The following is a 12,936-nucleotide window of genomic DNA, read 5'->3' as shown; positions in this document are numbered from 1 at the left end:
TATGATTTGATCTTTGCATCCCGCAAAGATTCAGTTACAGTAGTCTGCATGGCTTAATACCATTTACTGTATAGGTTACAAAATATTTCCCTCGGGAAGAATGGTTTCAGGTGTTTGAGTTTCCACATTGAGAAAAACATTTTCTTTATGGTGGATTTCGCTTGGGTCTCTAGTAATAGGTTACGATCGATTGTTACTCCTAGAATTTTCAGGTTGTCTGAGATAGGGAGGGTATATCCTGGGGTGTTTATACTTGTGGGTTTGTAAGTATTGTATTGCGATGAGATAATGAGACAGTGCATTTTTTCTGTATTGAGTTTTAGTTGGAATGCGTTTGCCCATGAGTTCATAATGTTTAAGCTGAGCTTGATTTCATTGGTGATTTCTGCCAGATCATGTTTGTAGGGGATGTATAATGTAACGTCGTCAGCATAGATAAATGGGTTAAGGCCTTGGGTGGATAAGGTCTTGGCTAGTGGAGTCATCATGAGGTTGAAGAGGATCGGTGATAGTGGTGATCCTTGCGGTACTCTGCAGCCTGGTTTCCACAGTGGCGATGTATTTATTTTTGATTTCACTTGATAAGTTCTTGTGGTTAGAAAACCCTTGATCCAGTTGAGGGTGCCACCACTGATTCCGAAGTAGTCTAGGAGTCTTAGCAGTATGTTATGGTTAACCATGTCGAACACACTTGACATGTCAAATTGTAGGAGGAGAATGCTCTTACCTAGTGCTATTTCCTGCTTGAATTTGGTTAGGAGAGTGAGTAGTACTGTTTCCGTACTGTGTCGGGGTCGAAATCCTGATTGTGACTCATGTAATATATTGAATTTGTTTATGTAGTCATTGAGTTGTTTGGTCACCAGTCCTTCCATAAGTTTGACTACTAGTGGGATAGATGCTACTGGGTGATAATTGGTAATGTCGTTTGTTTTTTTTCTTGGTGTCTTTAGGTATTGGGGTGAGCAGGATGTTGCCTTTTTCTTTAGGGTAGATACCCTGCTGAAGCATGAAGTTTAAGTGGGATGTAAGGTCTGTTATGAAGCGGTGGGGGGCAGATTGTATTAGGTAGCTGGGGCAAGTGTCCAGTTGACAGTGGCTGTTGGAGTATTTTTTAATTGCCTGAGTAACTGTGTCGGTGCTGAGGAAAGCGAAATTTGACCATATTCGGTCATCAGGGTATTCACCAAGGGTTGGGTCTAGACCATTAATGAAGTTTTCTATGTCTATATTATTCTGAGGTAGAGGTATTCTGAGGTATTATCAATGTTGGGGTTGATGTGAGAGAAGGCAGCAATCTGGGTTGCATGACAGGTGAACTGTGACAGAGAAACTTTGGTACATATGTGTCATAAGTGTGGCCAAACTGCATGGTTGTATGGTAAGGGGGGGAGGCTGGGTGGGCATATCTGTTGAGGAACAGAAATGCCCATCCAGCCTCTCCCCCCCCTTACCATAGAGCCCCACAGCACAGAGTTGTGTAAATAATAGGTATGTTGTCTAGCACAAGTGATCTGCCAAGTAGAAACTTGCAGATAACTATAGGTAGCGCATAGACAATGTTTGCTCTCTGATCACCAGACACCCTTACCCACAACCAAACCACATTGGTGAGGACGGAGCTAGAAACAGCTGGGTCATCTTTTCACATTGAATATATCAGCAATGGTATATAGTGCTGAGGAGAAAAGGGAAAACAACGGTAAAAGCATTAGATGGATGTTTACTTCATCACAATTGCAATATAATACATCAGGTACAGAAGGGCACAGGCTAGGGGAATTATATAGGCACCGGGCTGTAGCCACCTCCAGGTAATTTAGAATAGGAACTGTAACCAGAACCCCTCTCCCTCACCATGACTTAAGGGCTCAAGGCTGTGGTAGGCACGCACCTGTGGCCACCTTGAAAATAGTTTGCAGGATAGAATGTAGAAATGTTGTTCCATAACTATGGAGGATTGTAGGACTGCTTTGAATAATGTGGAAAAGGCATTCAGTGCATATATGCTTCCCCCCCCCCCCCCCACCTCCAGCAACCTTGAGAATGGGTGGGCACTTCATAAAAGGGGACTGTGGTTTACCACATTAAGAAGGATGGAACCTAGCGGGGAGACACATGAGGTGCAAAGCAGGAGAAAAACTACCAGCTGTGGATACCCGTGAACCTGGTGAAAATAGAGGTAAGATTTGAATGCAGAGAACATACAGAGAATGGGGAGCCCTTTACCATAAGGGATGCACACATCCATTCTCAGGGCCTCTTCCCCTCCCCCTCCCCACAGGCAGCCACAACTGAGTGTGTCCAATAGAGAACAAGACATCTGTACAATGAATTGGGTAGAAACAATCATGGCTCTCAGAGTGCAGTGTATTACAGTCCACTGCTGTCTCTTGCAATCCTCTTGACCAGCTGTCCTGCAAGAAGTGTTTGTTTAGCACCTACATAGCAGAAAGGGAAGAGGTGGCTGAGAAGTATGAGCTTACCTTGAACTTGTGGTGCAAGAATCTGTTGGCTCCAAGGGACCAGAGGCTGCCTGCTTCAACAAAGGAGAGAGAGAATGGGGGGCAGTGAGGGAGCATATCACACACAGCAAGCAGCTCCTGGAGGGTATGGAGAGTATATGCTAAGCTACCAGCTAACACCCAGTCTGAAACTTTTAGAAAGGAAAGGTAGAAAGCCCACACACCAGTTATCTTTCAAGAATTGGCAAAAAAGTCCCCCCCCCCCCCAAAAATAAAAAAAAACCCCAGGTGTACAAAAGCATACAGTGGCAGAAACAAGGTTTACTATAACTGAAGCTAGAACGCTTTGAAATACTACCCCATATTCTAGAGAAAAACCTCTAAAGTGCAAGCACAGAGAAAGCTGTTTTAAAGAGGCGCCAATAAAGGGAATGCAAGCTTCCAAATGAGAATAGCAGCTGGGGACGTTTATCATTTTCACCCATAATCAAAATGAGCTGGGGATGCCCATAGTTCCTCAGCCATAATCGAAATGAGGACGCCCAAATCGCCAGAGCAGCTGGGGACGTTTAGGGATTTTGTCAATAATCGAAATTAGGATGCCCATCGCGTTCTTACATGGGCGTCCCTGGGAGAGTATTTAAGCACCCTTCTCTGTATTTTCGATTCTTTGCATCGCATTGGTACAATGGCACCAAAGCAACCACCCACCCGCAAGGGTAATTTCAGCGACCCTGAAATTAAACTGCTGGTTCAGGAAGTCCAGATGAGGCACACGCATCTCTTTGCTTCCACGGGCCAGAGGCCTGCTGCTACAATGAAGCAGCGAGAATGGGAGGCAGTAAGGGACCGGCTCAACGCGGTCTTCCACTGTGGCAGGGATGTGGAAGACTGCAAAAGGAAGTGGCGCCGGCTGAGGCGTGATGTCAGGAGGAAGGCTGGTGCCAACCCCCCAGCAGATGACACCACTAACTTGACCCCCATCGAGCGCATCATTCATGGGCTCTTGCCCCAGGAGGGGATCCATGGCATTGGGTCCCTTGACACATCAGCACAGCCTGAGGGCTCAGGTAGGTTCACCATTAGGAAGCTGGGGTATCTGTTGTGTTGCACTACACTCTGTTTTACACAGGTGGGGGACAGTGTGGTGCTCCTCAGTAAGGGAAGGGGTGAGAACACCACATGCAATACAAATCACTATTCATTACAGACCATGACACAGGAAGTAGCCGGGGGGGGGGGGGGGGGGGGGGGGGTAGGGTTTCCAGCAATGTGTGTGTAGGTTACCACTGTTTCACAGCTTTGGGGGCCTTCCCCACTTCCTCCTCTTTTCCCCATCACCAAACTGTGCATATCTCCTTCCCACACGTCTGTGCTGTAGCCACTGTGTCCTCTGCACTCCTTCCACAGTTCTATGTCTACCCACCTGCCTGCCTGCGCTCCTCGTCTCCAGCTCTGTACCTACTACTACTTATCATTTCTATAGCACTACTAGACGTACGCAGCGCTGTAGACTTGAACATGAAGAGACAGTCCCTGCTCGACAATCTAATTAGGACAGACAACAGGACAAATAGGAGATAAGGGAATATTAAAGTGAGGATGATAAAATAAGGGTTCTGAACAAGCGAATAAGGGTTAGGAGTTAAAAGCATCATCAAAAAGGTGGGCTTTTAGCTTAGATTTGAAGACGGCCAGTGATGGAGCTTGACGTACTGGCTCAGGAAGTCTATTCCAGGCATATGGTGCAGCAAGATAAAAGGAACGGAGTCTGAAGTTAGTGGTGGAGGAGAAGGGTGCAGATAAGAGAGATTTACCCAGTGAACAGAGTTCCCGGGGAGGAGTGTAGGGAGAGATGAGAGTGGAGAGGTACTGAGGAGCTGCAGAGTGAATGCACTTATAAGTCAATAAGAGGAGTTTGAACATTATGCGGAAACGGATAGGGAGCCAGTGAAGTGACTTGAGGAGAGGGCTAATATGAGCATAGTTACACTGGCGGAATATAAGTCATGCAGCAGAATTTTGAACAGATTTATTTATTTATTTATTTGTAGCATTTATACCCCGCTCTTTCCTGCTCAATAGCAGGTTCAGTGCGGCTTACAATGTCTGGGTACAAAGTATCCCTGAGATAACATAGTTGTACAGTGTAGGACAAGATGAAGAGATGTGGGGGGAAGGATTTAGGTATGGATAGTGTTAGTGGTGTGGATTAGTTTGGATAGGCCTGTTTGAAAAGGTAAGTTTTCAGCAGCTATCGGAAGGGTAGGTGTTTGTTGGTTGTTCGGATGTATCTTGGTATGGAGTTCCAGAGTTGGCTACCTATAACGGAGAAGTTGGATGCCTAGTAGGTTTTGTATTTGAGACCTTTGCAATTAGGAAGGTGAAGATTAAGATATGTTCGAGAAGATTTGCTTTCTCTCTTCCACTCTGCCAAATGGACATATAACAGAGGTCTCCCAACAAAACTTTGTTTTTACTTATTTTTCCAGTAAACCGTTGAGGTTTGACTTTATTAATACTTCAGGCACTGCAAACAACTTTCTTCAGCTTTCAAAATGTTGTCTCTTCATTTGTGCCTGTTTTGTGCAGAAAGCTTCCACTTGGAAGACTACATCCCGTTCTGCTTCTATTGAAGGGGTCTCAGTCATGCCCCAAAGGACTGTATGTTGTGCATAGGCATGCTAACAGCATAACAAACAACAGGACAGAACATCCCCATCATCACCAGGACCACCTTCGTAGCTTTCTTTCTGTTGTAGTACTATACAGCACAACCCAAGTCATTAGAGGATAGCCTCCATTTGTTACTCATCTCAAACTGCTGCCTCAGATGACTACCTCCCACCTGCGCAGAAGCCTAAGAGGTTCAGATGCAGAAGAACATTATATGGAGTCTGTTTCTTCTTACCGTTTATTTGAAGGTTCTAAATTCATTCAAAGCTTCCCTTATTCAAGGTAGTGCAGGACTTCAACAAATGGCCTCCTCTGTGCAGTCAGTTCCCTCATCCTCTGCACAATGGCCTAGCACACAACAGAGCCTTCTAGGAGCACATGCCTATAGCCACAACTACGTATCAACTGTCCTTCTGCACACAGTTCTAAGCTTATGCCACGTAGTCACTACAACCTTCCTCTGCATAGCCAATTCTTCCTCTCTGTGCACTGCCAGAATATTTGTTGAACCCACCCAGCAGAGATGGTCCCAGCTTATTTCTTCTTGCAGGACATGCTCAAGTGCTATGGAGAGGATTCCTCTAAAAAGGAAGATTGGAGAGAGATGGCTAAGTGAGAGACCTGTGACGAAGCAATAGTCTAAGCGAGAGGTGATAAGAGTTGGATGAGGGTTCTGGTAGTGTGCTCAGAAAGGAAAGGGCGAATTTTGGTGATATTATAGAGAAAGAAATGACAGGTTTTAGCAGTCTGCTGAATATGTGCAGAGAATGAGAGGGAGGAGTCGAAGATGACCCCAAGGTTACGAGCTGATGAGACAGGAAGGATGAGAGTGTTATCCACGAAATAGAGAATGGGGGAAGAGGAGAGGTTGGTTTAGGTGGAAAGATAAGAAGCTCAGTCATGGTCATGTTTAGTTTCAGATAGCGGTGAGACATCCAGGCAGCAATGTCAGACAGGCAGGCTGATACTTTGGCCTGGATTCCTGCTGAGATTTCTGGTGTGGAGAGGTAGATCTGGGAGTTGTCAGTGTAATGATGATACTGAAAACCATGAGATGAGATCAGAGTACCAAGGGAAGAAGTATAGATGGAGAAAAGAAGAGGTCCCAGGACAGATCCTGAGGTACACCCAACTGTCAGTGGGATAGAAGTAGAGGAGGATCCACAAGAGTATACACTAAAAGTACGCTGGGAGAGATAAGAAGAAAACCGGGAAAGAACAGAGCCCTGAAATCCAAGTGAGGACAGCGTATCAAGGAGTAGGCTGTGATCAACAGTGTCAAAAGCAGCAGATAGATTGAGAAGGATGAGGATAGAATAGAGAGAGCCCTTTGGATCTGGCAAGGAACAGGTCATTGGAGACTTTAGCAAGCGCTGTTTCGGTTGAATGAAGGGGGCGAAAGCCAGATTGAAGTGGATCAAGAATAGCTTGAGATGAAAGAAAGTCAAGGCAATGACGGTGAACAGCACATTCAAGTATCTTTGATAGGAAAGGGAGGAGGGAGATGGGGCGACAGTTGGAAGGACAGGTAGGGTCCAATGAAGGTTTTTTAAGGAGTGGTGTGTCTACGGCATGTTTGAAGGCATCAGGAACAGTCGCAGTGGAAAGTGAAAGATTGAGGATATGACAGATAAAAGGGATGACGGAGAGATAGTGTTAAGTAATGGGTGGGAATAGGATCAGAGGAACAGGTAATAGTTTCGAGGGAGGAAAGAATATGTGTAGTTTCCTCTTCAGTGATTTCAAAAAAGGAAGCAAAGGAGGCAGGGGTTGGAGGGTTGACAGAATGGACTAAGGGAAGGAGAGGTGGAGGTGACCTAGTTGAGAATTCAAGTTTAGTCTTGTGAACCTTATCATAAAAGTACTCAGCCAGAGTCTGGTGAGAAAATGGAGTTGGAGGTGAAGGCACTTTGTACATTGTACAATGACATCTGTGGCTTGCCTGTCAATCCCATTCCTCTCCATCTCTTTGCTGGGTCTTTGCATGTGGGGCTATGTATATGAATGCTGAAAAACAAAAGTGGGTTATTTGGACCAACACACTTCCTCCCCTTTTGCTATGCAGGTGATGACAGCCAGTCAGAGGAAGAAGCTGGCCCTAGTGGCCACCAGCCACAGCACACAGAGCAGCAAACCAGTGGGCCTGCACAAGAAACCACACAGGACCATGGGGTGGAACCACAGGACCCAGTAGTAGCAGCAGCGCCAGCTCCTCCTCCACCACTCGCAGCAGAGGCTCTCCCTCCACCACCCGCAGCAGATGCTCTCCCTCCACCACCCGCAGCCTTTGCCAATGGTGGCACTGAAGAAGAAGAAGAAGAAGATGCAGAAGGTGGGGGGGCACCTCCTCAGCAGAGGCCATCCAGCTAGAGGAGGCAGCTACTGCGCCTCACCACACAATTGCTGGGCCAGAATGTGCACATGGAAGATTACCGGCGCCAGAAAATTGGAGCTGCAACCGGGAAGCCCAACTTGAAGTGGTACAGCAGCTCCAATGGCTGGAGCACAGCATCGAGGGCCTTCGCCATGACTGAAAGCACCTAGTACAGCCCTGATGCAGAAACAACTGGCGTCCACTTCCACCACTGCACAGCAACACCGCTAAGAGGAGGAGCTTGAGACCCTCAGCACTCCCCAGCCACTGGTCCAGCAGCCATCACACAGCTCTCCTTCTGGGTTCCTGTGCCCAGGTGCAGGGCAAGCCAACGAGCGCAAGGTGGCCGGACTTCCACAGGGCAGCCGAGGCAGTAGGCTGCCTTGTGGACACAGAGGAGGAGAGTCGGGTAGCTCATCAGAGGACTCTCAACAGAGTTCCCTGCAGCATCAGCTGCAAGGAGCACGGTGGAGGGGGTAGGAGGGTAACGGGGCGGGGCCAAGGGAAGGTGGCGAGGAAAGTGATGGGACATGCCTGGGGGGGGTGTGGGGGTGAGCGTTGGAGGGAGGGGAATATGCACATAGTGGGTGATGATGGTGGAAGGGGGGTGGTGGTGGTGGTGTGTAAATACTATGTCATAGAAATAAATGCCAACTTATTCTCACACAAAACTTGTCTCGATCAGTCTTTGCCTGGCTGTGACCCCCAGCTGGTGTGCACTCTGTTCTGCTCTGTGGGTGGAAGGTGGAGGGGGCTCCTCATCCTGTTCATCTGGGGCCTGCTGCTGTGGTGGCTGTGGCTCTTCTGGAGGGCCTGTCCCCTCTGCGCATTGCCAAATTATGTAGCATGCAGCAGGCCAGGAATATCTTTGCCACCTTTTGGGGGCTGTACAGGAGCTCCCCTCCAGAACGGTCCAGACATCGGAACCTGTTCTTACGTTGTCCGAAGGTGCGCTCGATGATACCACGGGTGGTCCAATGTCTACTGTTGTAGTTCTCCTCTGACCCTGTTTGTGGGTGCACTATGAGGGGTCATGAGCCAACTCTGCTGTGGGTAGCCTCTGTCACCTTTGGGGAGAAGCAGGATGAGAAACATGAGTGTGTATTGTTTGGAGCAGGTACCTTGTGGAGGTGGGGTGGGGGGGGGGGGGAATAGTGGGTTGTGGAGGGTTGCCCGGTGGAGGAGGTATAGTTTGGGCAGATCCATGCTGCACTTACCTAGGAGCCATCTGCCGGTGATCTCCCCTCGCTCAAACCTGCAGAAGATTCCGGAGTGCTGCAATATATAGGCGTCATGGGTGGAACCTGGGTATCGGGCACACACATCTAGAATCTCCCCCTGGGCGTCACACACAACTTGCATATTGAGTAAGTGGAATGCTTTCCTGTTCCTATAAGTGACCTCTCGTGCCCGGGGGAGGGTCTGAGTGCAACATGTGTGCAGTCAATGGCGCCTATGACCGAGGGGAAGCGAGCTACAGCGTAGAAGTCAGCCATGTTGTTCTGCAGGGCTGGGGGTGGTGGGGAAGGTGATGTACTCAGAGGTGTGGGTAAGGAAAGCATCAAGGAACTGGGTGAGGCAGTTAGAAATGGAAGCCTGGGTGAGACCCATGTTCGCAGATAGGACAGACTGGAAACTCCCAGTGGCCAGAAAAGATAGAGAAGCAGTGATCTTTAGGTACTCAGGGATGGGGTTGTTCCTATGGGTCCTGGGCTGCAGGAGGGGTTTGAGCTGATCACAAAGGTGCTCAATGGCAGCCCTATCAAAGCGGTACCTAGTGAGACACTGCAGGTCAGTGAGGTCTAGGAAACTGCTACGGGGCCTGAAAACTCGGGGGGCATGAGTACCTCCTGCGGTGCCTCCCCTCTTCCGACAACATGTAAGCCACCTGTGCATTTAGTGCCTCCATTTCCCCACACTACAGGTGCAATGCAGTGCCACCAGTGCTCACCTCTCCCTACCAACTTGGTGAAACACAGCAGCAACAAACAGAAGTTGACACTCACTCTCCTACCACCGACAAACAATGCGGTCACACACAGTAGAGCCACACTGCAAGCACTCTCTGACCCAGTACAAACTCTCCTGCCACACCCTCTAGCCACTCACTCTCCAGGCAGTCTTCACAAACACGCTGCAGCAGTACACAAGACAAAGAGACAAACAGAGACTACAAACAGGTAAGGGAATGAAATATGAACTTGGGGACAGTGAATGGAGAGGGATAGTGGAAGGGGATGGGGGAGATAGAGGAAGGAGTAGTGGTGTCTGGGTTTGGGGCTAGAAAGGGGTAGGGAAAGTTGAAAAGGTAAAACACAAATGAGGCAGGTGAGGGTGAAAACGTTCAGACTACGGCACACAAAGGTAACGGGTACTCAAAAAACTCTCAGCTTTCTCTCCCAACAATGCTCTCGACACTCTCCAACTGCACAAAATCGCTAATGGGTCTAAAGACGACTTCCCCCTTACCCTGGTTTCTTTTATTTCAGGTCTAACTAAGGACGCCCATGTTCCCACCCATACGGAACCATTTCGTTAGCCGTTATACGCTGGGGGCATCCATCTTGTAATGCCGCCCATAACACACCCCTAACACGCCCCCTGTGGACGCCCTTACAGCCCTGTTTTGATTATTAGATTTGGGCGACCTTCTTTCATGGGGACGCCCATGTGCCTTTTGTGTCGCTTTTTGGACGCCTTTTTCTTTCAAAAATGAGCCTGTAAATGTCCCAGAATGCGGCACATGAGCCCTAAGAAAACCAAGATTGCATTAGTATGAAAAGGTTAATCAAAATCAGTTGACAATATCACTTTACTGTAAATAATTCTTCATAAAGTAACCAAGGACTCTCTGTCAGGACAGCTAATTTTAATTATTATTATTATTATTAATTTTTTTTTTTTGCAGGCAGCCACCTTATGCAGGATACCAGTAGCCAAATGGTTCCATTTGAAGGTAAGAAGGAACATTCCCAAGAGTCACATATAATTGTGTGAAGCTGTTCTAATCTCTGGAGAGAATTCATCCAGCTGCTTTACACTGCTGAATGAAATCCATGTAGATGTTCCGAACCTCTGGATAGAATCTGCATGGCTGCTATCATTCTCCACATTACCTCTCCCCAACCTGTCCCCATGATAGTCTCTTACCCCTTGGGGGAGGAGGGGCAGCTCTTGAAGGAGGAGCTTTACGGACCCCTCTCTGGCCCTGCAGGACTCCTTTCCTTGTGGGCTCTGTAGAGTAAAAGATAAAAAGTGTCTCAGACAAGGTCACTGATAGAAGAAGGCTTGCATGCTAACATTTTTCCTCAGGCAAGGAAATAAACTGCCTAGGATTTAAACTTCCGCTTTCTCAGTGCAAGGGAAAGGGATTTGGCTCATGCCTTTTCAGTAGGAGTTCAAGACCCCAATAATGACTGAGTAAATGTAACATCAGGACATGCTAGGGAGGTACAATTTCTTGACAAAATCAAGGACTAATTTATGGAGCAGCTGGTACAGGAGCCAACAAGAGGAGGAAAAATTCTAGACTTAGTCCTTACTGGAGTGCATGATCTGGTACAGGATGTTAAGTGACTTGCCCAAGATCAACTGGGCATCTCTGGATGTCAAGACTGGTGCTCTAACCACTAGGCCATTCCTCCACTCCAGTATGTGCTTATGGACCTTTATCTTTTTTTTTTTTTTTTTTGGCTCAGCAGAAAAATAGAGATGATAGTGAAATGATGAATGATGAATGAGATGAGATCATGAATGATGAGTTTGGTGAAATGATGATGACATGGTTATGAATGTTGAGTTTAAGTATCAAAATCTCAGCAGATTGCCCTGGGGGTTTGAATGTTAATTGAAATTGATGCAAAGCTGAAGGTTCACCTAGGTTGATGGGTACCTTAGCACAGGTGCTGAGCTTTTGAGTATTCATCTCTAACAGCCTCTGGCCTAAAGTGGCCTGAGCCTTTGGATGCAGCTCCTAGGGAATGTGCTCTAACCGACATTAGCGTGCGCTAAATGCTGTGCATCCTATTTCATATCTGTGGGCCATGTGGTATTTAGCACACGCTAGTGTCCGTTTGCATGTGCTAAGCTTTAGTAAAAGGGCCCTATTTATTATCACTGAATACCACCTATCCACAAACATCTTAAGTGGCTCACCAAAGAACATAGGAAATAATCTTTAAAAAGAAATATCAAACAAAATATTTAACAAATGAAAACATCACATACAATAAACTAACTTAACAACAGAAAAAAAAGAATAATAATAATCTTTAAACATAATCAGTCATTAAAAGCAGTAACATTACCTCACAATAAAGAAAAGGACTGCTCAAAATCTTCTTCTTGCATAATTGATAATTAAAAGCAATAGCATCTATCTGCCCAGCCAAACCTCTATAGCGTGGCAATGCTTAGCTGAGGGGCATAGACTGTGACTCCATTTGGAATCCAGCACACATGGCCACTGAAGCCTGACAGTTGTCACTGACACAAGACAGCTAGCGCTGCCTCCTTCCCAAGGCCTGTGACCAATGCTTCCTTGGTGCTCTAAGCCTTAGGTAGCCCCAGGAGCAGAACATGTTTATGGGAATTGAATTTTGGTGTCCCACACAGCAGCACCATTAGGCTGTCAGAAATACATTTTTACCTGTAATTATAAATTGCTAGTGGCAAGCTTCAGTAACTTTGGAAGGGTTGTCAAAAAGACATCGCTAGTGAAGAGAGACATTTCAACATCATATGACCTGGGTACAGTCAGTATTTATAGCCAAGCTACGTGGAAAGGGGTAGCATGAGGCATGCTTTTGTGGTTTTCTACAATATTACTCTACGGTTTCAACTACCCTTCCCCAACTCTTCCCCCTCTCAGTGTTTCATGGTAACACCCACCCAAGTCTGAGAGCAGAACTCACAACAGTTTGCCAGCTACTTACTAGAGGTTTTTGGCAGTCCATCTCCAATGCTGATGGTTAGGGTTTTGCCTCCTGGTTTCAGGACAGCGATGTCCCCCTGCCCTCTTGTAAACATGACTCCCCGAGTGCCTCCTCCTCCCCAGCCTTCTTTCTTCACCTTAAAGTGTAGTCTGAAGAAGATGCATATAACATTACAAAGTCCATTCCCTTATAGCTTTCTGTTTTTCCAGTCAACATATCTATGCAACAGACCAAGCATAGGTAAATGTCTCTCATGCATATTCAATGTGGACATCCTGAAAACCAGGCAAGTCTGTGGGACTTCAGAGCTGGAGCTGAGAATTCATGGGCTAGAACAAGTTGACTACTGGCACTAAAGCAGCAATTCGATAACCAGGGGCACAATTCAGTCACTTGGTGCATTTGCTTGCAAAGATGCTGTTATAGAATAGTAGTGCAAACTGGAATTAGTGTGGCAAAATTTAGCTGCAACCATTTATGCCAGTTC

The 12,936-nt window shown here is 46.9% G+C and overlaps 1 protein-coding gene across 1 annotated transcript in view; it reads right to left on the bottom strand.

The window, feature by feature from the left end:
* Positions 1-12,936, bottom strand: part of LOC115480543 (unconventional myosin-If-like) — a 173,776-nt gene that overhangs the window by 11,189 nt on the left and 149,651 nt on the right. The window contains exons 24-25 of the mRNA XM_030219298.1: positions 12,450-12,598; positions 10,666-10,749 (exon numbers count right to left, since the gene is read on the bottom strand). Of these exons, the coding sequence (XP_030075158.1) occupies positions 10,666-10,749; positions 12,450-12,598 (233 nt within the window). The remainder of the gene's footprint in view (positions 1-10,665; positions 10,750-12,449; positions 12,599-12,936) is intronic.

This window comes from Microcaecilia unicolor, chromosome 11 (assembly GCF_901765095.1).
Source record: "Microcaecilia unicolor chromosome 11, aMicUni1.1, whole genome shotgun sequence".
Classification (NCBI taxonomy): Eukaryota; Metazoa; Chordata; class Amphibia; order Gymnophiona; family Siphonopidae; genus Microcaecilia; species Microcaecilia unicolor.
Note: the sequence above shows the minus strand (reverse complement) of the source record. Positions and strands in the feature narration are given on the sequence as shown.